The 25,436-nt window shown below is 47.1% G+C and overlaps 1 protein-coding gene across 2 annotated transcripts; it reads left to right on the top strand.

The window, feature by feature from the left end:
* Positions 1 to 175: 175 nt before the first annotated feature.
* Npr2 (natriuretic peptide receptor 2) lies at positions 176 to 25,418 on the top strand. Of its 2 annotated transcripts, XM_004658329.3 has the most exons (22): positions 176 to 1,145; positions 1,921 to 2,126; positions 12,237 to 12,350; positions 12,649 to 12,784; positions 13,011 to 13,105; positions 13,297 to 13,429; positions 13,647 to 13,731; positions 14,909 to 15,029; positions 15,193 to 15,267; positions 15,478 to 15,555; positions 15,764 to 15,868; positions 16,006 to 16,077; positions 19,514 to 19,673; positions 19,844 to 19,999; positions 20,075 to 20,243; positions 20,394 to 20,540; positions 21,000 to 21,123; positions 21,280 to 21,348; positions 24,283 to 24,457; positions 24,528 to 24,626; positions 24,884 to 24,975; positions 25,080 to 25,418. In XM_004658329.3, exons 1-22 carry the CDS (start codon positions 476 to 478, stop codon positions 25,143 to 25,145), a joined length of 3,147 nt encoding a protein of 1,048 aa, XP_004658386.1. In that variant the 5' UTR covers positions 176 to 475; the 3' UTR covers positions 25,146 to 25,418. The 2 variants fall into 2 exon arrangements, with proteins under 2 accessions (XP_004658386.1, XP_045001367.1); XM_045145432.1 differs by lacking the exon at positions 15,193 to 15,267.
* The last annotated feature ends 18 nt before the right edge of the window (positions 25,419 to 25,436 follow it).

The following is a 25,436-nucleotide window of genomic DNA, read 5'->3' on the forward strand; positions in this document are numbered from 1 at the left end:
CACCGCAGCGCCGGGGTCCCCGGCCGGGTCGGCCGTGAGGCGCCCTTAGGCCGTCCCTTTGTGCCAGCCTCCCCCGGCCACCGCCCCCGCCCCATCCCGGACTCAGGTCTCCCCGGCCGCGGCGCTGGGCTGTCGGGCCACTTCACCCCGCGCCGTCCCCATCCCGGGCGCGGGTCCCCGCCGGTCCCCCCCGCCCTCGCCCTCGCCCTGCCACACCGTCCTCAGCCCTGGGTCCTCGCTCGGGACTGGTAACCCGCTCCTCCCTCACCCCGGGGCTCCCCCCCATCCTCGCCCCTCGCGGTGCCCCCCGCGCTCTCCGCAACCTGGTCGACTTAGCTTATCCCCCCCCCATCCGCCCCCCACTCCTCTTCCTGGAACCTCTCTCCCAGGCTCCAGGCTGGGTGGTGCTTGTGCCTACCCAGTAGGCCAGAGCGGCCCCAGGTTCGGGGGCCCGTGGCTCAGTTGCTTTATCCCCATGGCACTGCCATCACTGCTGCTGGTGGTGGTGGCAGCCCTGGCAGGTGGGGTGCGCCCTCCGGGGGCGCGGAACCTGACGCTGGCGGTGGTGCTGCCAGAACACAACCTGAGCTATGCCTGGGCCTGGCCACGGGTGGGTCCTGCTGTGGCACTAGCTGTGGAGGCTTTGGGCCGGGCACTGCCGGTGGACTTGCGGTTTGTCAGCTCTGAACTAGACGGCGCCTGCTCTGAGTACCTGGCACCGCTGCGCGCTGTGGACCTCAAGCTGTACCATGACCCTGACCTTCTGTTGGGCCCCGGTTGTGTGTACCCTGCTGCTTCTGTGGCCCGCTTTGCCTCGCACTGGCATCTTCCCCTGCTGACTGCGGGTGCCGTGGCCTCTGGGTTTGCGGCTAAGAATGAGCATTATCGTACCCTGGTTCGCACTGGCCCCTCGGCTCCCAAGCTGGGTGAGTTTGTGGTGACATTACACGGGCACTTCAACTGGACTGCCCGGGCTGCCTTGCTGTATTTGGATGCTCGCACAGATGACCGGCCTCACTACTTCACCATCGAGGGCGTCTTTGAGGCCCTGCAGGGCAGCAACCTCAGTGTGCAGCACCAGGTGTATGCCAGAGAGCCAGGGGGCCCGGAGCAGGCCACCCACTTCATCCGGGCCAATGGGCGCAGTAAGTGTGGCCCGGTTTTTCTAAGGAACGGGGAGGACGGTAACTATGTCTCTGGAGCTCAGTGCAAGGAAACCAGACAGAGACAGGCATGGAAGGGCCGTGTGTGGTGGTTGGGGTGGGGAAGCAAGTGTGAGCAGAGTGTCTGAGAGGACCTCTGGGGCTTAGGATGGAGTCTTGGCACCACAGGCAGACATAAACAAGGACGGGACTGGGATTGGGTGGATGTTAAGCTTGGGGAAGCCATGTGGAAACCCTAGAGTAGTGAACGTGGATGATGGCCACTCAGAAATATGCACCTGCCTCTGAACAGACATCTCCTAGATTAGGGCACCAGAATCTCCTTATGTTGTAAAAACTAGGAGGGCTTATAAAGGAGTTTAGGACTCAGCAGGTTTGTTTGGAAAAAGAGCTCCCACTGAGAAATTCTGAAAGGCAAGTAAGTGCCTATGGAGCCTGGAGCAAAAGAGGATGGGGAGGGACGTGAGGAAGGCTGTGGGATGCAGCAAACAAGACTCTGGGGAAAGGAGCAGCCTTGAGTCATCTCCTCAGCTCCCTTCCTCCGGGGTCTGGAGCTGCCTTCTGACATCTGCCAGATGGTCCGTATGGCCAGAGGGCACTTACGACACTCGGGCTGCAAAGGGGATGGGAGCATCTGCTGGGTGGTCGATGGTGAGGGCACTCTCCGGTAGTGAGATGATGATTCAGAGAAGGGGGCTGCCCGAGGGGGGCCTGGATGCTTTCTCAGGGCGCTCCCCTGTCGTGTGCCTGCTCCCAGTTGTGTATATTTGCGGCCCTCTGGAGATGCTCCACGAGATCCTGCTTCAAGCCCAGAGGGAGAACCTGACCAATGGGGACTATGTCTTCTTTTACCTGGATGTCTTTGGGGAGAGCCTCCGTGCGGGCCCCACACGTGCAACAGGCCGGCCATGGCAGGACAATCGCACCCAGGAACAGGCCCAGGCCCTCAGACAGGCCTTTCAGGTATCATTTGAGCACAATCTGAAGGAGATGGGAGGAGGCACTTGGTTGGAGATTCTGTCTCCTAAGACCCCACAGAAATCCCAGGAGCAGGCAGACACAGTGAGCTCAGAGATTTTCTGAGGCTGGCATTGTCCTTCCTTCCTTCCCCAGCTTTGTGACTATTAACGTGCCTGCCACCAAGACTGACTTTGACCACTTCAAAAGATCCTAGAACATTGGCTTTCCTAAGTGCCAGTGGTAGGCTAGTTGTGGAAGAGAAAAGTTCAGGAAAACCTTTGCTCTGGGGAGGGTTGCACCCTTCCCAGTACAGTGAGGCAAAACTGTGGTACACTTAGGTGAAGTTTGAAAAAGGCGATGATAATGTGTCCGAAGCAAGTCCTGAGAGCCAGTGGCTCAGAGGAGGAAGGATCCATGTAGGCTGGGTTGAGGGAAGGCTTTTTTTTTTTTTTTTTTCCCCTTGAGGTAGAGTCTTGCTCAAGCCCAGGCAGCCCCAGAATTCACTATGGAGTCTCGGGGTGGCCTCAAAGTCATGGCTCTCCTCCTCCCTCTGCCTTCCGAGTGCTGGGATTAAAGGCATGCCCGGCCACTAAGGAAAGGAAATGAGGCTGTGTTGTGACTTTAATGGTAGATGTCATATTCACAGAGTGGTGTGAGAGAATCCAAGAAATATGACAAAGAAAAGATAGAAATGAATGTGTTTGGCTTGACAATAAAGAAAGGTTCACTTTAAAAGTTTTTTTTTTTTAATTTTATTTTCAAGGAAAGAATGAGAATGGGCATGCCAGGGCCTCCAGCCACTGCAAATGAACTCCAGATGCATGTGCCACTTTGTGCATCTGGCTTTATGTGGGTGCTAGGGAATCAAACCCAGGTCATTAGACTTTGTAAGCAAGTGCCTTAACTGCTGAGCCATCTCTCCAGCCCTCACTTTTCTTTTTGAGACAGGTCTCACTGTGTAACCCAGAAAGGCTTTAAATTTGTGATAGTCCTGTCTCAGTCTCCCAAGTGCTGGGATTATAGGCATGAACTACTATACCCAGCTTCAAAAAGGGTTCACTGAAGTAAAGCACATATAGAAATAAAATGGCAATGGCTGGAGAAATGGCTTAGCAATTAAGGCACTTGCCTGAGAAAGCCTAAGGACCCAGGTTCAATTCCCCAGCCCCCACATAAAGCTAGATGCACAATGTGGTGTGTGCATCTGGAGTTTGTTTGCAGTGGCTGGAAGCCTTAGCACCCGTTCTCTCTCTCTCTCTCTCTCTCTCAAATAAATAAAAATAAAAAATAAGCTTTCTAAAAATGAATGAAAAAGAAATGGCAAAAGTATAATCAGATTAGGAGAACTTTAAACATCAAGGCACTAAGAGTTGAATTTAGGGCCCTTAATTTTTGTGTGTGTGTGTGTCATTAATATATGACAGTGTGCAAGTTGTATTAGAAGAGAAGAAGAAGCAGTGAGACTAGTGGCTTAGAAAAGATTGAGGTGTATGGATGAACTAGGCTGATGATAGTAGGAATGGAAAGAAATGGACTTAAGGAATTGCAGAGGAGGTTGGTGTTACTGTTTCTTTTCCTTTCTACTCAAACTTGACTTGTTTCCTGCAGAAGAAAATCCTAACTCCTAAGTCATCACATTTAAGGACTTTTATAGTCTATCCCAAACCTCTAGTTTCAGTCTCACCTCATGTTGGGCACTTTGACTGGACCTCCTGCAAGAACCGAGCTCAGGACCTCCTGCCCTCCTGCCTTTGTTCTCTGCTCTTTCTGCTTTTTTTTTTTGTTTGTTTTTTTGAGGTAGGGTCTCACTCTAGCCCAGGCTGACCTGGAATTTACTCTGGAGTCCCAGGCTGGCCTCCAGCTCACAGCGATCCTCCTACCTCTGCCTCCCCAATGCTGGGATTAAAGATGTGCGCCACTGTGCCCGGTTTTGCTCTTTCTTTTTGCAGTGCCCTTTCTTCCCTCACCCCAAATCTCTGCCTCACAAAGTCATACTCATAACATGTCCCTGGTTCTCTCGCCAATGATTCACTGATTCCTATATGTGTGTTTCCTATCGATTTATTTAGCCCTCATTTTTTTTTTTCCCAGAAAGGATTTGAAGTTATGAATGACCTTAAGGCCCTTTTCACTCTGAGATTCTTTGGTTTTTTAAGTAGAGTGTACAAGGGCTGGACCTGGGTGGCCATTCTTCTCCAGTGAGTAAGGTTTTATGTGGCTGTGATTATATATTTGGTTGTGACTGACAAATATGCCTCACTGTGAATGACATATCTGTTTGCCTGAGTATGAGTCTGTGACTGTCACACTCGAACATGGGCAGTGGCAGGACAGGTTTTGTTGATGTTACAGCTTTTCTCTAAAACAACTACCACAATTTTTGTGTCTATATTATGCTTCTATATTCCTTAACACTCAGACCAGTTACTTTCTTTTCCAGGAAACAATCCCCGAGCTCCAGGTTGGGCTGTGTTTCTTACCCTTGTTTATAACTCTCTGTATTGTAGAATATATTATTCAGTCCATATTTGATGCCACTGGAGACTGATTCATCAGTTGGATTTCCTGAGTATCTGTTCTGTCTCTGTCACTTTTCTAGGTACTGGTTGGCAGTAGAGAACATACTAGATATAGTCCCTGCCTTTTTGGAGTTTTTAGTAGATGAGACAGACAAGAAAAACAAGCAAATGAGTACAAATATGCCAAAATTTTGTGATAAGACTTACCCAAGGAAGATAAAAGGCAAAAAAAAAAAAAAAAATTAGAGTGGCAAAAAGGGAGAAGAAGAAGGGGTGGGGATGTTGTACCTTAGCTAGTATGGTCAAGGAAAGTCTGTAATTTTCCTGGGTCAGAGGACTCTATAGCCCTCTGGGATGCATCTATTTTTATTTTTATTTTTGGTACTGTTGGCATTGAACCAAGTGCCTCACGCATAGTAGGTAAGTGCTCTAGCACTAAACTATATTCCCAGCCTTGAATTGCATTTGTTTTTAGAAAAATATTTTTATTTATTCGCAAGGAGACAGAAAAAAATGAGAAGGAGAAAATAAGATTGAAAATGGGCACACCAGGGCCTCTTGCCACTGCAAACAAACTCCAGATGCATGCTCCACTTGGTGCATCTATTTTCACATAGATACTGGGGAAATGAACCCTGCCCTTCAGGCCTCACAAGCAAGGGCCTTTAACCACCGAGCCAGTCCCTGAATTGTATTAGGTAGAAGAAACTTCTTTGTATGGCAGTTCCTGCTAGCCAAGTGTCTCTGCACTAAGAGTTAGAGGAAGAAAGACTTAGCTAGCAATCAATTATATCAACTAATTCTTTTTTTTTTTTTTTTTTTGAGGTAGGGTCTCTCTCTAGATCAGGCTGACCTGGAATTCACTATGTAGTCTTAGGGTGACCTCCAATTCAGTGATCCTCCTATCTCTGCCTCCTGAGTGCTGGGATTAAAGGCATGTGCATGAGAGAGCGTGTGAGAGAGAATTGGCATGCTGGGCCCTTAGCCACCACAAACACACTCCAGACATGCATGCCACCTTGTGCACATGCATCACGTTATGCACATGTGTCACCTTGTGCATCTGGCTTACATGGGTTCTGCGGAGTCGAACCTGGGTCCTTAGGCTTTTAAGGCAAGCACCTTAACTGCTAAGCCATCTCTCCAGCCCTCAATTAATTCTTGGTTTTCCATGCACTTTAGGCCTTATTCAGATAGGAAAATAGAGAGAAATTTAAGTGATGAGGAATAAACTGAGGGGAAACCAAGGCTTGGGGTGGGGTGGGAGGAGGGTGATGATGTATCCTTGGGAAAATTTCTCTAAATCTTTTTTAAAAATATTTTTAATTTTTATTTATTTATTAGAGTGAGAGAGAGGGAGAACGAGAGTGAGAATGGGCGTGCTGGGGCTTCTAGCCACTGCAAACGAACTTCAGACATGTGTGCCCCCTTGTGCATCTGGCTAATGTGGGTCCTGGGGAATTGAACCTGGGTCCTCTCACTTTGCAGGCAAGCGCCTTAATTACTAAGCCATCTCTCCAGCCCTCTCATTCTTTTAAAAATGGAGACAGAAACTGGGTGTGGTGGCTCATGCCTTTAATCCCTGCATTCAGGAGGCAGAGGTAGGAGGATCGCCATGAGTTCAAGGCCACCCTTGACTACATAGTGAATTCCAGGTCTGGGCTAGAGCAAGGCCCTACCTCAAAAAACAAAAAAACAAAACAAAACAAAAAAAGAGTTCCATGATCAGCTGTAGCCAAGGATGAAAGAACAGAGAGCCCTTCCTCCAGAGTCACTGGGCCACTGAGGTCCCAGATCAGACTACTCCAGCCAAGGTGGTAGATGGGGCAAGGAGGGCTTGGAACAGACGTCCAAAGCCTTTCCAAGTGGGTGTCATGTCCAAGGCAAAGGTCCCAGTAGAGTCTAGTCCAGGCTACCGGGGGCAGAGAGAAATGTGAAATTAAGTATAGTGATATGATTTTTCCCTCCCACTCAGCTATAGGTGCTTTGGGGCGGGGTTTGTGTTCATCTTTTACTCTATGTGCCCAGATGCACTGAGTATTTGGATTAAGTTACATGTTAGGGTGGCTGGGGAGATGATCTCTTCAGTGGGTAAGAGATCTTGCTGCACAAGCATGAGGACCTGAGTTCAATCCCCAGCGCCCACACAAGAGCCACTTATGGCTGGGAATAGTGGCGCATGCCCTTAGTCCCAGCATTTGGGAGGCAGAGGTAGGAGGATCACTGTGAGTTCGAGGCCACCCTGAGACTACTAAGTAAATTTCAGGACAGCCTGGGCTACAGCGAGATCCTACCTCAAAAAAATTTTTTCTTGAAAAAGCCAGTTATGGTTGTAGATGCCTGAAACTACAGAACTGAGGGACAGAGACAGGAGGATACTGGGGTGCACTGGTTAGCCAGTCTAATCAAACACTGTATGAGTCAGGTGTGGTGGTGCACACCTTTAATCCCAGCACTCAGAAGGCTGAGTTAGGTAGATGGCTGTGAATTCAAGGGCAGCCTGGGCTAGAGTGAGACCCTGCTTAAAAAGAAAACAAAACAGCAACAAAAAAACACACCAAGGTGTTGGAAAGATGACTCAGCAGTTAAAGGCACTTCTTAAAAAGCCTGACAGTCTGGGGGTTTGATTCCCCAGTACCCACATAAAGCCAGATGCACAATGTGGTACATGTGTCTGGGGTGTTTTTTTGCAGTAGCAAGAGGCCCTGGTGTGGGCTTATACTCACACACACACTCTCTCTCTCTGCTTGCAAATAATTTTTAAACACAATGAAAAATAACACCAACCCCCCAGACAACCAATCAACCTAGCAAACAAAAAATTATGAACTCTAGATTCAGTGAGAGAGGCTGTATATACATGTTGCATAGGGCATGCACATCTGCACACATGTCTGCACACATCACACACACACATACCCATACACAACCATGAGCCTCAAACTGGTTTATAAAAGCAAGCAAGAGCACTCAGGAGGCAGAGGTGAGAGGATTACTGTGAGTTCAAGGCCACCCTGAGACTACATAGTGAGTTCCAGGTCAGCCTGGGCTACAGTGAGACCCTACATCAAAACAAACAAACAAACAAACACACAAAAACCCAAAAAACTCAGCTGGGCATTGTGATGCATACCTTTTTTTAATTCCAGTACTCAGGAGGCAGAGGCAGGAGGATCACTGTGAGTTCGAGGCTAGCCAGAGCCTACAGAGTGGGTTCCAGGCCAGCCTGGGTTAGAGCGAGACCCTACCTCAAAAACAAAGCAACAACAAGGAATCCTTACAGAGGAGTAGAGTTGGTAGGGATCATAAAAAACAAGGCAATCAAACAGGACAGAGGAAGGAGAGTTGACAGAATATAACCGAAGTAAATGACCAGGCTCTGAGGAACCAGGGCCCCATGATGGACAACTGAAGATTACGGGCTTAGAGGTCCAGGCAGAAGTCACAGCCCAGACAAGCATGGGATTGGTTACACTGGGAACATCTGCAGCTAGGGTGGAAGTCAGGAGCTAGGTGTGATGGCATAGGCCTGTAATGCTAACATTGGGAAGGCTGAAGCAGGAGGATTGCTGAGAGTTTGAGGTCAGTCTGGGCTATGTAGTGAGCTTCAGCTAAACTATAGAGTGAGATTCTATCTGCAAACATACAAACCAACAAACCCAAAAAAGCAACAAACAAACAGAATGGAAGAAAGCGCTAAACCAAAGGCTGTGGGTGGCAGACTCTTCCTGCAGACCATCCGTGTGGTCTCTTCAGGCCACTGCTGACAGCACTTCCTGCTGTGCCCAGAGCAGGTCTCAAAGTGGGTGGCACAGGCGCCTCAGGCCAAGCACATTTCCTAGGTGCACTCCTGGCTTCTACCCACCACTGACCCATTTTTGGCAGCCTTGCTTGTTTTTTTTTCCACTTGGGGTCCACTGTGAACCAGGACAGTTACCTACCGTCACCCTCTCTCTCCTCCCTGAATAAGCACAGAAACTATTTAGATTTTTTTTTTTTTTTTTTTTTTTTTTTTTTTGCAGCTAGTTAGTAACCACAGTAGAACATTCTAGCATAGCCATTTTCAAACTGTGGTCATGGATTCTGAGGGCCCTTAAAATCCTTTTAGGGGGAACTACGAAGTGAATGCTATTTAAAAGTAATGCTAAGATGTTATTTGTCTTAGTCGCTGTCATTCTTCCATGATTGTGCTGTGGAGTTTTTTAGAGGTGACACAGGATATGATGATGTCACCTCTCTGACAGCCATGGAAGACGAGCTTGTGCACCCTTGAGTTTTTAAAATATATTAGGCTCCAGGTTTTTGTTTTGTTTGTTTTTTTTTTTTTTTGGTAAGTTTTTGAGGCAATGTCCCACTATAGACCAGGCTGACCTGGAACTCAATTCTATAGTCCAGGCTAGCCTCAAACTCACTGTGTTCCTACCTCAGACTTCAGAGTGCTGGGATTAAAGGTATGTGCCACCAAGCCTGGCTGTCAGTCTTAATTTAACTTTCTAATTTGGTAAATATCAATAGATATAATCAGTCCAAATAAAATTGCCTTGGTGTCCTCAATAATTTTTAAAAAATATTCTATTTATTTGTTTGTTTATTTATTTGAGAGAGAGAATGAATGGGTGTGCCAGGGCCTCTTGCCACTACAAACAAACTCCAGAAGCATGCACCACTTTGTGCATCTGGCTTACGTGGGTACTGGGGAATTGAACCTAGGTCTATAGAGTTTGCAGGTAAGCCATCTCTCCAGCCCCCTCAATAATTTTTAAGAGGAAAAAAAGCACTGAGCATAGTGATACAGGCCTATAAGCCTAGCACTCAGAAGGCTGAGCCAGGAGGATCAGGAGTTCAAGGCGAACTTGGGCTACATATTGAGACTCTATGTAAAACCAAATGAACAAATTGGATCCCTTTGTACTTTCTTTTTCTTTTGATGCTTTGAGACAGATTATAGCCTGGGCTGGCCTGGAACCACTGTGTTGTTTTGATCCTTCTGCTTTATCTTCCAGAGTCATGTACCACCAAGTCTGGTAAAAAAAAAAAAAAAATTAATTACTGCTAGTCTAACAAACCTACTAATTTAGGGAATAATTGTGTTTAACAAAAGTGTTAAAAACTTATTAGGGCTGCTGGGCATGATAGCACACGCCTTTAATCCCAGCACTCGGGAGGTAAAGGTAGGAGGATCGCCGTGAGTTCGAGGCCACCCTGAGACTACAAAGTGAATTCCAGGTCATCCTGAGCTAGAGCGAGACCCTACCTTGAAAAAAACCCAGAAAACAAAAACAAAAATAAACTTATTAGGGGTGAAGATCTAGGTTAGTGGCAGAATGCTTGCCCAGTATATGTAGAATCCAGGTTTAATCCTCAGTCCTGAAAAAAAAAATTGTCAGCCTTTGTTGAAGTATAAATTATGGCCTGATCTTTTGCTGAAATAATTTTGCATGTGTATGTGGGTGCACGTGTGTAGCATGTGTGTGTATGTGGGTGTATTCATGTTTGCATAGGTGTGTGCTGCCTCCCCAGAGCTGGGATTATAGTTGTGTCCTACTTTAGGTGAGTGCTGGTGATCTCAACTCAGGCCCTTCCATTGTGTGACTAACACTTTACCAACTGAGCTGTTTCCCAGCCCTCTTTTGAGAACTTTTTACATGATTTGTCAGCAATGTTCTGCCTCTCTTATTTTTGAAACGGGTATTATTGGATGAGCCCTTCCAGCCCTAGCTTCAGTTGTGGTTCTCTCTTCTCTCCTGTCTGCCTGTCTTCTATCTGTCTGTCTGTCTGTTTCTTTCTTCTGTCTTCTGCCTAACAGTGGGAGAGTATTTTCTTTCTTTCTTTTTTTTTTTTTTCAAGATAGGGTCTCACTCTAGTTCAGGCTGACCTAGAATTCACCATGTAGCCTCGGGGTGGCCTTGAACTCATGGTGATCTGCCTTCCAGTGGAAGAATATTAAAAGTGCATAATCAAGCATGCAAATTCTCCAGTAAGAATAATTGTATCTTTATGCAAATTGTAGTCTAATATAATGAATCCAAACTATAAACGGCTTCATTATTTCCTACCTGGGATGAATTGATACGTTGTACATCATGTGATATACCTAGTTTCTCTGTGTGGTCCACATACACTTTTAAAACAAGAATTGGTCAACATTGCCAGGTGCAGGCCTTTAATCCTAGCACTCAGGAGGCAGAGGTAGGAGGATCAGAATGAGTTCAAGGCCACCCTGAGACTACAGAGTGAATTCCAGGTCAGGCTGAGGCAGAATTTGACCTTACCTCAAAGACCAAAAAATAAATAAATAAAAAATAAATAAAATAAAAAAGAATGGTTAACATTGAGTAGGTTTTTAATTTTCTTAAAAAAATATTTATTTACTTATTTGCAAGCAGGGAGAGATAGGAGACAGAGAGAATGAGCACACCAGGGCCTCCAGCTACTCCAGATGAACTCCAGATGCATGTGCCTCTTTGTGCATCTTGCTTTACATGGGTCCTGGGAAATCAAACTTGGGTTGTTAGGCTTTGCAGACAAGTCATCTCTGCCAAGCCATCTCTCCAGCCCCTTTGTTTTTTAGTTTTGAGATAGGGCCTTGCTATATAGCCCTGGCTAGGCTGGAACTCCCTATGTAGAAAAGGCTGGCCTTGAACTTCTGGTAATCCTACTGCCTCAGCCTCCTCCTGAGTGTAGGAATTATAATAAATGTATGTCACCTCACTCAGCATGAAATGATTAGATATTAACCTGTTACTTCATAAAGTTACATTTCACAAAATATTTTGAAGCCTTTCCCTGAAATTGTGAAGTCAGTTTCTTGCCTGAGCAGACTCAATTGTGTTGTTGGAGGCTGAGTGGTCCTGCATCTCATGAAGGGGTAATATGTGCCGCTCAGGGCAATCAGTTTGGTGAGAGGCAGAGACATATTAACTCTTGTCAGCAAGATGTGTGCATGGCTGAGACCATTTATAGCATTTGCTCATCTGTGCAGTGTGTGTGGGCATGTGTCTTAGTGACACATATTCGCTACTTAACAAGCATCTATTCATGGTAGGTGTTCCCTACATGTGAAATGAACGAATGTACAGCCTTTCACAGGTGGGAATCACTGTCTCAGAGTACTTCCCTCAGTTTTTACAGTGTCTGATATCTCAATTTAGTAAGGGAAGGTACTTTGTGCAGGTGACCTGCGTGAAAAAGTCAGCATTTAACCCCAAGAAGAGGAACAATTGAATAGTGTTGTCCTTGATAGTGACAAGTACCTAGAAAGGATGGGACAGAGGAGCCTTCCTGAATTTTGGCACCAGGGTGGGAGGCCTGTGAATGGAGGGGCTGAGGAGGATGATGGACTTGGATTGAAGAGGAAGCTGAATTCATCCCAGTCCCACCTTCTCAGAACCATTGCTCTCTGCCTTTCATGGAGGGTTGTTTCTACCCACCCATTCCCATGTCCTCCAAGAGTTCAGTACTTTCCCAGCCTTCACGTTCTCCATGCATATTTTATGTGGTGTGCATTTTACTAGGTTTCTCTGTTTTGCCTTCTCCCTTCCCCTTATGCTGACCTTGAATCCTGTTCACTCTTCTCCATGTACTGCTGGTGCAGACTGTATTGGTGATCACGTACCGAGAACCCCCTAATCCTGAGTATCAGGAATTCCAGAATCGCCTGCTGATCAGAGCCCGGCAAGATTTTGGTGTGGAGCTGGCCCCGTCCCTGGTGAGTGGACCTCCCTCTTCCCAAGAGTCAGGACCCACCGAGGAAGGGCTCCCTTCCCTAACTCAGCAGCAAGTCTTGACCATGGAGCAAGTCCCACTCTGGGCTGTTCACTTCTATCTAGGATATTTCCTTCTGGCTTTGGGAGCAGGCAGGTAGGCATGGCACTTTAGTCATGAAAGGAGGCTAGAAAGCAAGCCAGAGAAGAGAAGAAGTAGAAAACTACAGGGACGAGGAAGGGTGCTGAGGACGGGAACTCAGCAGACACTTGGAGAACACTACTGAAAGTTGCTGTCCCCAGATGAACCTCATTGCTGGCTGTTTCTATGACGGGATACTGCTCTATGCTGAAGTCCTGAATGAAACGATCCACGAAGGAGGCACCCGGGAAGATGGACTTCGAATCGTGGAGAAGATGCAAGGGCGAAGATACCATGGTAATGAAGAGGACACATGGAGGCCTGAGGGTTGATATCAGGCTCAGGAGTGGAGTGGGATGAAGAAGAAACAAGACAGGGGTGGCAAAGAGCCATTAGGTCTGGGAACAGGACAAAGCGGAACACACATTAAGAACCGAGGTGGGGGCAGACTCTAAGGCAGCTGGGATTGGGGAGTTAGGAGAAGGGTGGGTCTCAAAGTGAGGAATACTTTTTTCTATCCTAGGTGTAACTGGACTTGTTGTAATGGACAAGAACAATGACCGGGAGACTGATTTTGTTCTTTGGGCCATGGGAGACTTGGATTCTGGGGACTTTCAGGTGATGGGGGAGGGGACAGTCAAGACAATGTGGCCCTAAAAGTCCAGCTTCCTAAGGTGCCGCGGGGGTTGAGTCAAAGGCTCTAGGGACAGGGACTGATTTCCTTTCCTGAAGTTGCATCACGGTGGGGGTCTGAGGGAGGAGGCTGGGCAGGGGCAGGCCTGTGGGCCCAGTGTTCTACTTCCTCACAGCCCGCAGCCCACTACTCAGGAGCTGAGAAGCAGATTTGGTGGACAGGCCGGCCTATTCCCTGGGTGAAGGGGGCCCCGCCCTTGGACAATCCCCCCTGTGCCTTTGACTTGGACGACCCGTCCTGTGATAAAAGTGGGTGTGTGCAGGGACTGGGAGCAATCTCTCCTCCCTTTACCTCCCAATCTCCACCTTTACCCTCACTGACTCCCCACTCTTAGCCAGATTTTAATGTCTGTGTCTACAGCTCTCCCTCCTTTCCTTTTCCCTCAAGAAAGCTGTCTCCCCCCACCCCTGCACCTCTGCCTCTTCCTGCCCGTCAGTCTTTCTCAGGGTCTCTCTTTCCCTTCAGCTCCACTTTCCACTCTGGCAATTGTGGCTCTGGGCACAGGAATCACCTTCATCATGTTTGGTGTTTCCAGCTTCCTAATTTTCCGGTGAGTTCTGGGCTTTCCACTGACCTACTCCTTATCTCCCTCTTGCTGCAGAATCTCTGGCCAAGGCCATGGGATGCCTGTACTATAGGGGCATGGGCAGCAGATCTTCTAATCTGGTGGGTTTGTTAAACTTAACAACACGTTCCTTTCTAGCCTTTCTCTTTGGTTGTCTCTCAGCCTAGGTGTTTGCTCCACTTTGGGTTGTAGCCTGGGTATACTAAGCAGTGATTTGTTTTCCTTTAGAGACCAGGTCTTGTATGTAGTCCATGCTGGTCTTGAACTCCAGATTATCCTACCTCAGTCTTCTAAGTGCTGAGATTTCAGATCTTTAGCACTGTGCCTAGTTTAAGTAGTGATTTTGAGTAGAAAATTCACCTTTGTGAATTTCCCATGGATGTCCCCCCCACCTCTTTTTTGGAGGTTTATAAACAATAAAATTTATTTCTCATAGTTCTGGATGTTTGGGGAATTCAAGATCAAGTCAGTGGCAAATTCATTTTCTGGTGAGGACCTAATTTCTGGCTCATGGAAGGTGGTGTTTCACTGTGTCACCTTGTCACACATGAGAGAAGGGTAGATACTCCCATTTTGAGAACTATCGTCTGGGCATTAGCTGCTTAGTTGGAGAGCACTTACCTAGCATGCTCAAGGTCCTGGGTTTGAACCTCAGCACTATGAAAGAAAGAAGGAAAGGAAGGAAGGAAGGGAGGGAGGAAAAAGGAAGGGGGAAGGAGAGAGGAAAGGAAGGAAGGGAGGAAGAAAGGAAGAAAGGGGGAAGAAGAGAGGGAAGAAGGGAGGAAAGAAGGAAGGAGAGGGAGAGAGAGAAGAAGGAAGGGAGGAGGAAGGAAAAGCACTATAGCCAAGCATAGTAGCACACCTCTATAATCTTAGCACTGGGGAAGCTGAGTTAGGAACAGGTTTGAGGCTTGAGACCCATCTGGGCTGCACAGTGAGACCCTGTCTCAAAACAAAGGGAAAAATGTTTTGCTTCCAACCTCGTGTGAGTGCACGTAGGCACGCGCCAGGCACATGGAGAACGTGTTCTTATCTCCCAGCCCTTTCTCTCCCGAGTAACAGCTGTAGCTTCAGGAGCTGCAGGAAAGCCCTTGCTGCTGACTGTGGGGAGGGGGTCGCAGGATTGGGCTTGCCAGTCAACTGAGCTGTGCAGTCCTTACAGAAAACTGATGCTGGAGAAGGAGCTGGCTAGCATGCTGTGGCGCATTCGCTGGGAAGAACTGCAGTTTGGCAACTCGGAGCGTTATCATAAAGGTGCAGGCAGTCGCCTCACGCTGTCACTGGTGAGCTCTCTTCTCAACTGTTCCCTCCACCTCCCTCTGAGTTCCTGTCCTTTCTTACCTTGGACCTTTCCCAGCACATCGGCCTGTAATGACAGCCCCTGCTATACCACTACCATCTAATGTTCCTTTCATCCTTCCGCCTCCATGTTGCCCTTGGCCCCAGCGGGGATCCAGTTACGGCTCGCTCATGACAGCCCATGGGAAATACCAGATCTTTGCCAACACCGGGCACTTCAAGGTGAACAGTCATCTGCTTATTCTGGTCCCCAGTCATTTCATTGTGTTTCATCCCCATCTGCCATCTCTGGCCCCTGAACCTCTTCCCCTCCACAGCCCTCTCTCTGCACCCAGCTGAGCTCCTGGATCCTTTCAGTTTTCCAGTATCTCTCAGGACCAGAAACTCCTTCTGATACTCCTTTTCCATTTCCATTTCCACCCCCACCTTCAGGGAAATGTTGTCGCCATCAAGCATGTGAATAAGAAGCGCATTGAGCTGACCCGACAAGTTCTGTTTGAACTCAAACACGTAGGTGAAGGGACGGAGGTGGAAAGTGGCAGTAGGTAGGAAGGGGAAGAGAAAAAGGGGAGACTCTGGAGTCATAACATGTGGCTAGGAGGGCAAAAGGTTCTGTGTTAATGATTTCAAGTTGTAGGTGCAGTTAAGAGAAAGTGGTTTCTGTAGCTGAAGTTGAGCTCTTTCAGCTACCTCACCCTTCCCACTGTTTCTCTGCTAGATGAGAGATGTTCAGTTCAACCACCTCACTCGCTTCATTGGAGCCTGCATAGACCCTCCCAACATTTGCATCGTCACCGAGTATTGTCCTCGTGGGAGTTTACAAGTGAGAGATAGGTGTAGATTATGGGAGGGTGGGGTATGTGGTGGTGGTGGGGGGTCCCAAAGCTAAACTGACTTTGTAACAAGTGATAGCCACTGGGACTAGGACAGACACGTCATCTCTTCCATGTCACTTTCCAGGATATTCTAGAAAATGACAGCATCAATTTGGACTGGATGTTTCGTTATTCACTCATTAATGATCTTGTTAAGGTGAGTTTTCATTCAAGAATGCATCCACTTAAAATGCTTATTTAGTCTTTGCTAAATTTCTCTCCTTTTAGACATCTGAAAGTCCCCTTTTTCTCATCTCCTTTTATTCCTGTAGTTGAGTGATAGTGGGAGTTTAAAATTGGGGGAGTGAGTTCTGTCTGTCACACGGAGTCCTGTCTTCCCCCCTGGGGGGGTGAGTTCTGTCTGTCACATGGAGTCCTGTCTTCCTCCCCAGATAGCCCAGGGGTCCCACCAGCATCTCTTTTACCTCCCGCAGGGCCTATGAAAATCCCTTAGCACTAACTGGTCACGTTAGCATTTGGGAGGCTGAGACAGAAGGGATGCTTTGAATTTGATTTCAGCCTGGGCTACAGAGTAAGTTCCAGGCCAGCCTGGTCTACATAGACATTGTCTCAAAAAACAATATAAATAGCAAAGAGATATCCCTTAGCTGGGTGTGCTGGTATATGCCTACAACCTCAGCGCTTGCAGATGCAGGAGGATTGTGAGTTTGAGGGTAGCATGGGCATCATTGTGAGACTCTTTCTCAAACACAGACACCCCCTCCCAAAGCCAGACCTCTTTCTTAGCAGCAAAAGATAAGTGATGTCTCCAAATACTTGTCTCTCATATTTTCTTCTTGTCATTTTACTCTTTGACCAATATTTTACACCTATTCGTTTGTCCAGAAACTGAAATCAATTAGTTAATTAACTTTTTTTTTTGAGGTAGGGTCTTTGCTCTAGCCCAGGCACCAAGGATGACCTTGAACTCTCAATTCTCCTGCCTCCATCTCCCAAATGCCAGCGTTATACTTGTGCACTAGCACATCTGTCTCAGGCTCTGAGATTTGACATTTACTGGTTAAACTAAGAGAAGCCAAGGAAAGTTAGACTAACTCATTTCCTTCCAGTATACTAACGTTCAGGTATTTTCAAATGATTCCAAGGCTCATGAACTATGGAGGCATGAAGTTGAATCTTGCATGGTTGGGTGGGTGCTTAGAAACGAGTCTGAAAGTCTGTGACTAAACCTACTGGATCATCCCTCACTGTACCAGAGGCTGACTGGTTTTCTGCTAAGTTCTCGTGAGTTTAAAAATTGTATGTGTGTGAAAGCTTGCCATCAAATGAGAGATAAAAGTATTTAGTTAAGCCAATCTAGTTGTCAAATAGAGATGTGATGGTAAACACAAGAAAAATGACTCTGTGAGAAAAGTGATTTGATGGAAAGGGGGTTTTGGAAAGTATCCTTTACAGTTTTCACAAAAGTAAATTGACTGCTTGGGAGATTCCTGAAGGTTTTGTTGATACCAAGAGGAATAAAAAGGAAGATTCCACAAAGACTAGTTATAAATTGTTCAAGTCCAGCATACAACATTTGTACAGTGGCAGTTTTGGCTACCACACAGAACCTTCTATTCTTTTTCTGACCTACCTGCATTGGCATGGGTGGGCTCACAGAGTTTCTGTTTTGGGAAGCACCATATTGCCTTCTTAAGAACTGTTTTAGGGCTGGAGGAATGGCTTAGCAGTTAAGGCATTTGCCTGCAAAACCAAAGGACCTAGGTTTGATTTCCCAGGACCCACATAAGCCAGATGCACAAGGGGGCACATGCATCTAGAGTTCGTTTTCAGTGGCTGGAGGCCCGGGCGTGCCCATTCTCTCTCTCTGTCTCTCTCTCTCTCTCTCCCCCTCTTTCTCTGTCAAATAAATAAAAGTAACTTAAAAAAAAGAACAGTTTTACATTAATTTACTTATATATTTTTGGATTTTCGAGGTAGGATCTCACTCTAGCTCAGGCTGACCTGGAATTCACTCGGTAGTCTAAGGGCGGCTTCAAACTCACAGCGATCCTCCTACCTCTGCCTCCCAAGTCCTGGGATTAAAGGCATGTGCCACCATGCCCAGTTCTTATTTATTTTTTAAAAATATTTCTTATTATTTATTTGCAAGGAGAGAGAGAGAATGAATGGGGATGCCAGGGGCCTCTTCCTGCTGCAAATGAACTCCAGACACATGTACTACCTTGTGCATCTGGCTTTACCTGGGTATTGGGGAATCAAACCCAGGCCAGCAGGTTTTGCAAGAAGTACCTTTAACTGCTGAGCTATCTCCCCAGCCCCAAGAACTGCCCTTTAGTTCCTTGGAGGCCAAAGTCCTGTCCTCTCTGGCCCATAGAGCTAGCCCAGAGCCGTTCTAGGCTTTTGCATTGGTTTGGCAGTTGTCTCCCACCTTTATCCATTTCCCAGATTTTACTGCTTTATTTCCTCCACTTCTGTCTGATGCAGCACTCCTCTAGTAGAGCAAATTCCACTTCCATCCTGACCTTCCTGCCTACACAAGGGTATGCGTTAAACTTCTGGCTCATCTAATGTGGAATATCTCGGTACTCTGGGATCTGAATCTTGAATATGTCTTTCTAATTAGCAGCCAGGCACTTGAGGCCACCACAGGTGGCATATTGTTAGAGTTCACAGCCATCATTCTACTCCCGTCACTATCAGAAGACTGACTTCTCTTTCCAGGGAAATCGTTGGTGGGTTCCCTTATCCCTCCTCTTTAGCAAAGCTTTTTACCCTTTGTGCCTGGGTACTATACATTATTTATGGTAGCAGTCAGAAATGCCTGTCCCATTCTACCTGCTTTCTTGGATAGAAATTGTATAAGACATATCTTCTAAAATCAGCCTTTTGCTCTTGGCACACATGTGTGTGTGATGTGTGTCTAGCATGTATGGTGTGGTGTGTGCATGCCTGGGGAGACCAGAGGAGAATGTTAGGTGTCTTTATTACTCTTTTTACTTTTACTCTTGGGCCATATTTCCTTGAGATGAAGTCCTTTTTGAACCTGAGTTGCCATTTCTAGTTAGATTGGCTGACTAGTGAGCCCTAGAGATTCTTCTATTCCCCACAGAACTGGGGTTGTAGACATGTGTGGGATGCCCAGCTTTTTTTGTAGGTGCTTTGAATTGAATTCAGGCCATCTCAGGTTCTCTTAGGCCCTCACCTAGGTGTGGCAAGTGCTCTGATCTGCTAAGCCATCTCCTCAGCACCATTAGCTTATCCTTATGGTCTTAAAACCTTTTAATTTTATTTTGAGAGAGCAAGAGGGAGAGAGAGAGAGATAGAATGGGTACACTAGGGCCTCAGTCATTGCAATCTTACTGCAGATGCTTGTGCCACCTAGTGGGCATGTGCATGCCTCACCTTTGTGTGTCTGGCTAACGTGGGATTTGGAGAGAGATTGGATATGGGTCCTTAGGCTTTTTAGGCAAGTGCCTTAACCACTAAGCCATCTCTCCAGCCCTTATTTTTTTTAAATTAAATTTTTGGTAGTGGTCCCAAGATCTTTTAGCAACTAGCTAGGTTCCATCTCATGGGTAGGTAGTAGTCAAAGTCAGATATGATGTAGACATGTAATCTGTATCCTGCAGGGTATGGCCTTTCTCCACAACAGCATTATTTCATCTCATGGAAGCCTCAAGTCCTCCAACTGTGTGGTGGATAGTCGCTTTGTGCTCAAAATCACAGACTATGGCCTAGCCAGCTTCCGATCAACTGCTGAGCCTGATGACAGCCATGCCCTCTATGCCAGTGAGACTTGTCCCTCCAGCCCACTTTATCTGTTGCTCCTCTGGCCTTGATTGGTTTCCCAGAGGGAGGGTTTGAGAGGGAGATAGCAGCGGTAACATGGGAATGAGCACAGGTGGGCTTGGGGGTGTCCTGTTTGAGGGGTCTGGCCAGCCTGTTCTTCCTTTGCACAGAAAAACTGTGGACTGCCCCAGAACTGCTCAGTGGGAACCCCTTGCCAAGCACAGGCATGCAGAAGGCCGATGTCTACAGCTTCGGTATCATCCTTCAGGAGATAGCGCTTCGCAGTGGTCCTTTCTACCTGGAGGGCTTGGACCTCAGCCCCAAAGGTGAGCCAATCACTACCCATAGCTTCTTCTGCTAGGGGAACTCCGCTCTTCATCCAAACCTTCTGTCAACCTCAGAGATTGTCCAGAAGGTCCGAAATAGTCAGCGGCCTTATTTCCGGCCAAGCATTGACAGAACCCAACTGAATGAAGAGCTGGTTTTGTTGATGGAGCGATGTTGGGCCCAGGATCCAGCCGAACGGCCTGATTTTGGACAGATCAAGGGTTTTATTCGCCGCTTTAACAAGTGAGAGGGCACTAAGGGGCAGGGACTCCCCAGGGGACAGAAGCCATGTCATGTATAGTTGATAAGGTGGGGCTGATGGGTGGATTGGACAGGAAGTCCTGGGTGTCTTGAAACACTTAGAGCAGGGGTCATGTCCTGGCCTCCCTGCAGGGAGGGTGGTACCAGCATTTTGGATAACCTCCTGCTGCGCATGGAACAGTATGCCAACAACCTGGAGAAGTTGGTGGAGGAACGCACACAGGCCTATCTGGAGGAGAAACGCAAGGCTGAGGCTCTGCTCTACCAAATTCTACCCCAGTGAGACCTTTGTCCCCCTTTCTGCATTTTCCTTCTGGATCTTGCCCTGTTAGGTTCTGCCTCACTGACCTGTTGAGAATTTACTTGCCAGCCCTGGGACCCTGCTGTACTTCCTTCTTGCCACACTGACCCCTCCTGGCAGTAGGTTGAATGCTATCATTTTGTCTCCATAGAAGCTGTCCTACCTTCTTTTGGCTTCTCATCCCTCCCTTGCTATTCTCCAGCAAGTGTATGTGAAGCAATTCCAATTTGAATCACTTAGGCCCACCTGTGGATTACCCCCCCCCCCGCCCCCAGTTGTGCGGTTGTGTGCTAGGTAGCCCTTCTCAACTACTTCCTTTTCCCCCACCGAACCCAGCGTTCACGGTACAGCTTGGCTCTGCTGTGGCTGCATAGCTTTTCCTCTCCTTCCCACCCTCTTTATGGGAGATGGGATCACACTGGCCCCTTACTTCCTAGTTCGGTGGCAGAGCAGTTAAAACGAGGAGAGACTGTGCAGGCAGAGGCCTTTGACAGTGTTACCATCTACTTCAGTGACATTGTCGGCTTCACAGCACTGTCAGCTGAGAGCACCCCCATGCAGGTGAGAGCTGAGGTGAGAAGTACGGGAGGGCTAGGGGCCGGGGAGCTTCACCGAACTAGTTTGCTAGAGAGTTCCCATAGCTTACGGCGTCTGGGTTGAGAGTTCTTAGAAAGTTGGGCACAAGTTTCAGAGCCTCTGCTTTCCTATCCTCTTTAGGTGGTGACACTTCTTAATGACCTTTATACCTGCTTTGATGCCATAATTGACAACTTTGATGTCTACAAGGTGAGAGCTGGGGCTGCCCTTCTACCAAGACCCATTTGAAACCCAGTCTCCTGAACCACATGCTTTACCCACTCCATTGACAGTGTTCTCCCCAGGTTCTCCAGCATCCTGGTACGCTTTGTAGATGGACATGGCTCCAGAGTATTGGACACTCTAGTGTAATACTTGTGACTCCTCAGGCTTCCCCAGTTAGAACTATCATGAGTACTGGTCCCATATCCTTGGGGTATAAATACAGCCGACCTGTCTTTCCTTTCTCCTCCAGCCAGCCAGGATGTGGGCACAGACAGATTTAATGGGGTGAGGTCAAGATATGAATATATATATAAAGCTCTCTTTTGAAGTCATTGAGTTGGCAGAGGGCTGGTTTTATTGTCCCTGGATGGAGAATGTGCTGAGTTTTAATACAGCCTTTGTAACCTTGGGCAAGTAACAGGATTTTCCTGAGCCTCACTTGTTTTAAGAATAATAGTTTATGGAAAGTGCCTAACATTGTGTGTGGCATGTGGCAGATAATGAATAAGGTCCTGCTAGGCATGGTGATACCTATAATTCTAGTATTCCAGAGGCCGAGGCAGGAGGATCATGAGTTTGAGGCTAGCCTGAGCCACATAGTAAGACCTTGTTTTAAAAAATAAAAATGAAAAAAAAAATTGCTGTCCCTTCCCTTTGAGCTTACTCTCTGTTGTTTCTGTAACAGAATTCTCATAAGTCCTTTATTTTTGTATGTGAAACAGGGTTTTATGTAGCCTATACTAGTCTTGAGCTTACTATGTAGCTGAGGGATGACCTTGAACTTCTGATCCTCCTGTCTCCACCTTCTGAGTTCCTGAGTGCTGGAATCACAGAGGTATACTACCACACACAGTTTATGGGGTTCTAGGAATTGAACCCAGAGTTTTGTACATGCTAGGTAAGCACTCTACCAGTTGAGTTGTATTCTAGGTCCCAAGTTTATTAATTATTTTTAGTTTTCCCTATTTGCCTTTTGTTTTGAAACAGGGTCTCATGTAGCCCAAGCTGGGTTGGAGCTTTTTATATAGCTGATGATGACCTTGAGCTCCTGATCATTCTGCCTCCAGTTCTTAAGTACTAGGATTATAGACATGTACCACCTTGTCTAGAAATCCCCTGTTTATCTTAGGATTCCCCCAACTCTGTGGAGCTACTAACAAAGGTTAGTAAAGCTACATCTTCAACCCTATTTATTAAAAAAAAAAACAACAACAAAAAAAAACACAAAAAACCAGTATGGCTGGTGTGGTGGTGTATACTTACAATTCCAGCTCCGAGGAGGCAGAAACAGATTACTAAAGTTTCAAGGTCAGCCTGGTCTACATTAGTGAGTTCTAGGCCAGCTTGAGCTATAGAGTGAGACCCTTATCTCAAAAGAAAACAATCCCAATTAAAAAATATATACATATACATATATTTGTATAGTTTTTAAAAGTTTTCTTTTTTTTTGGTTCATTTTTATTTATTTATTTGAGAGTGACACACACAGAGAGAGAGGCAGATAGAGAATGGGTGGGCCAGGGCTTCCAGCCACTGCAAACAAACTCCAGACGCGTGCGCCTCCTTGTGCATCTGGTTAACGTGGGTCCTGGGGAATTGAGCCTCGAACCAGGGTCCTTAGGCTTCACAGGCAAGCGCTTAACCACTAAGCCATCTCTCCAGCCCTTGTATATAGTTTTTAATAAATTTTTATTTATTTATTTGAGAGCGACAGACAGAGAGAGAAAGAGGCAGATAAAGACAGACAGAGAATGGGCGCACCAGGGCTTCAAGCCATTGCAAATGAACTCCAGACGCTTGTGCATTTGGCTAATGTGGGTCCTGGGGAATCAAGCCTCAAACTGGGGTCCTTAGGCTTCACAGGCAAGCGCTTAACCACTAAGCCATCTCTCCAGCCCAGTATATAGTTTTTTAATGACGCGTTTGAGAGAGTAAGTTTCAAATATTCCTGTATTTCTTTCTTTTTTTTTGATTTTTCGAGGTAGGGTTTCACTCTGGCCCAGACTGACCTGGAATTCACTATGGAGTCTCAGGGTGGCCTTGAACTCATGGCGATCCTCCTACCTCTGCCTCCCGAGTGCTGGGATTAAAGGCATGCGCCACCACGCCCGGCATATTCCTGTATTTCTAAGTACTTAGTGTATTTCCTAAAAAACAAGGACATTCTCTTACATAGTTTTAGGACAACCAGAGTTAAGTGCCTGCTTTCTCATCCTCTGACAGTCTGGATAACTTAGCCCATTTTATTAGGTCAGCTTTGCCTCCTTGAAAGCCTTTGTGCCTTTTGCTTTTTGTTTTATTTATTTATTTAAAAATTTATTTGTTTGAAAGAAAGAGAGAGAAATGAATGGGCATGCCAGGGCCTCCAGCCACTGCAAAGGAATTCCAGATGCACGCGCCACCTTGTGCATTTACCTTATGTGGGTCCTGGGGAATTGAACAGAGGTCCTTTGGCTTTGCAGGCAAACGCCTTAACTGCTAAGCCAACTCTCCAGCCCTCCTTTGTGTCTTTCTTTGTTTTTGTTTTTTCGAGGTAAGGTCTCACTCTAGCTCAGGCTGACCTGGATTTCACTATGTAGTCTCAGGGTGGCCTCGAACTCACAGCGATCCTCCTACCTCTGCCTCACCAGTGCTGGGATTAAAGGCCTGCGCCACCACGTCCTGCTTTTGGCCTATTTTTATGAGAGAGAGAAGTGGCACACCAGGGCCTCCAGCCACTGTAATCGAACTCCAGACGCATGTGCCCTCTTGTGTGCACTTGCGTCACTGTTTCTGGGACCTGGATAGTCAAACATGAGTCCTTAGGCTTTGCAGGCAAGTGCCTTAAACTGCTAAGCCATCTCTCCAACCCTCTCCTTGTACTTTTTCATTCTGCTTGATATAACTAAACATGACCTTTAAACCCACCTTTTAAATCAGGTGGAGACGATTGGGGATGCCTACATGGTGGTCTCTGGCCTCCCAGGCCGAAATGGTCAACGCCACGCACCAGAAATTGCTCGAATGGCCCTAGCATTACTAGATGCAGTCTCTTCCTTCCGCATTCGTCACCGACCCCATGACCAGCTGAGGTTACGCATAGGTGTCCACACTGGTAAGGCTGACTCTCACCTAGCCCCAGGCTCCATTTTTCCTGAGCTCTCCCAACCAGTTTCTCTTCATAGGGCCAGTCTGTGCTGGGGTTGTTGGCCTGAAGATGCCCCGTTACTGTCTTTTTGGAGACACGGTAAACACTGCTTCTCGAATGGAGTCTAATGGTCAAGGTGAGACATTAGCCAGCAACCCTACCTTTGGTCTGGGTCTGTTTTGTTTCCTTTTCCAAGTTCTTTCAAATTTCTCAGCACACAGACCACAGTCCTCAAGTGCTCCGTCCTTGGGCATACATTAGCTTTGGTGAATGACCCTGGGAGCCTCCTGGGGGAGGGAGGGAGTGGTTTGGTAAAGTATGCTGCAGTACCATCAAATCGATTCCTTTTTCTTTGACTCTTTTATCTGCCCCTGTCACCTGATGCCACCTCAGCCCTAAAGATCCATGTCTCCTCAACCACCAAGGATGCCCTGGACGAGTTAGGATGCTTCCAGCTAGAGCTTCGTGGGGATGTGGAAATGAAGGTGATGGCAGGCCGTGGGGAGGGGGGCGGATGAGAAGATGCAGTGATTATGGGGGACGAGAGGGAGATAAACCCACTGATACATGTTCACTTCCCTGCTTCCAGGGAAAAGGGAAAATGCGAACTTACTGGCTCCTAGGAGAGAGGAAAGGACCTCCTGGACTCCTGTAAACCCCACTTCCTCCCAAGTCAGACAATCTCCTGCTGCTGGTACTTGGGTGGCCAGTGGTCACCATCTCTCCACACACCAGAAACAGACATTGTCACATGAGATGGAAAATGTGCACAAAAACCTACCTTATATGGCAGTTGTAGCCCTCTGTAGCTCAGCCTTGTACATATACCTGCCCCTCTCTGGCTTGGCCCCCTTCCTCCTTGCCTTTTGTAAATATCTGTATCTAGAGCAGAATATTTTGTCCAAGTATAAAACTATAATAACAAGGAGTCATGATGTCATAGTCT

This window comes from Jaculus jaculus, chromosome 1, assembly GCF_020740685.1.
Source record: "Jaculus jaculus isolate mJacJac1 chromosome 1, mJacJac1.mat.Y.cur, whole genome shotgun sequence".
NCBI classification, from domain to species: Eukaryota; Metazoa; Chordata; class Mammalia; order Rodentia; family Dipodidae; genus Jaculus; species Jaculus jaculus.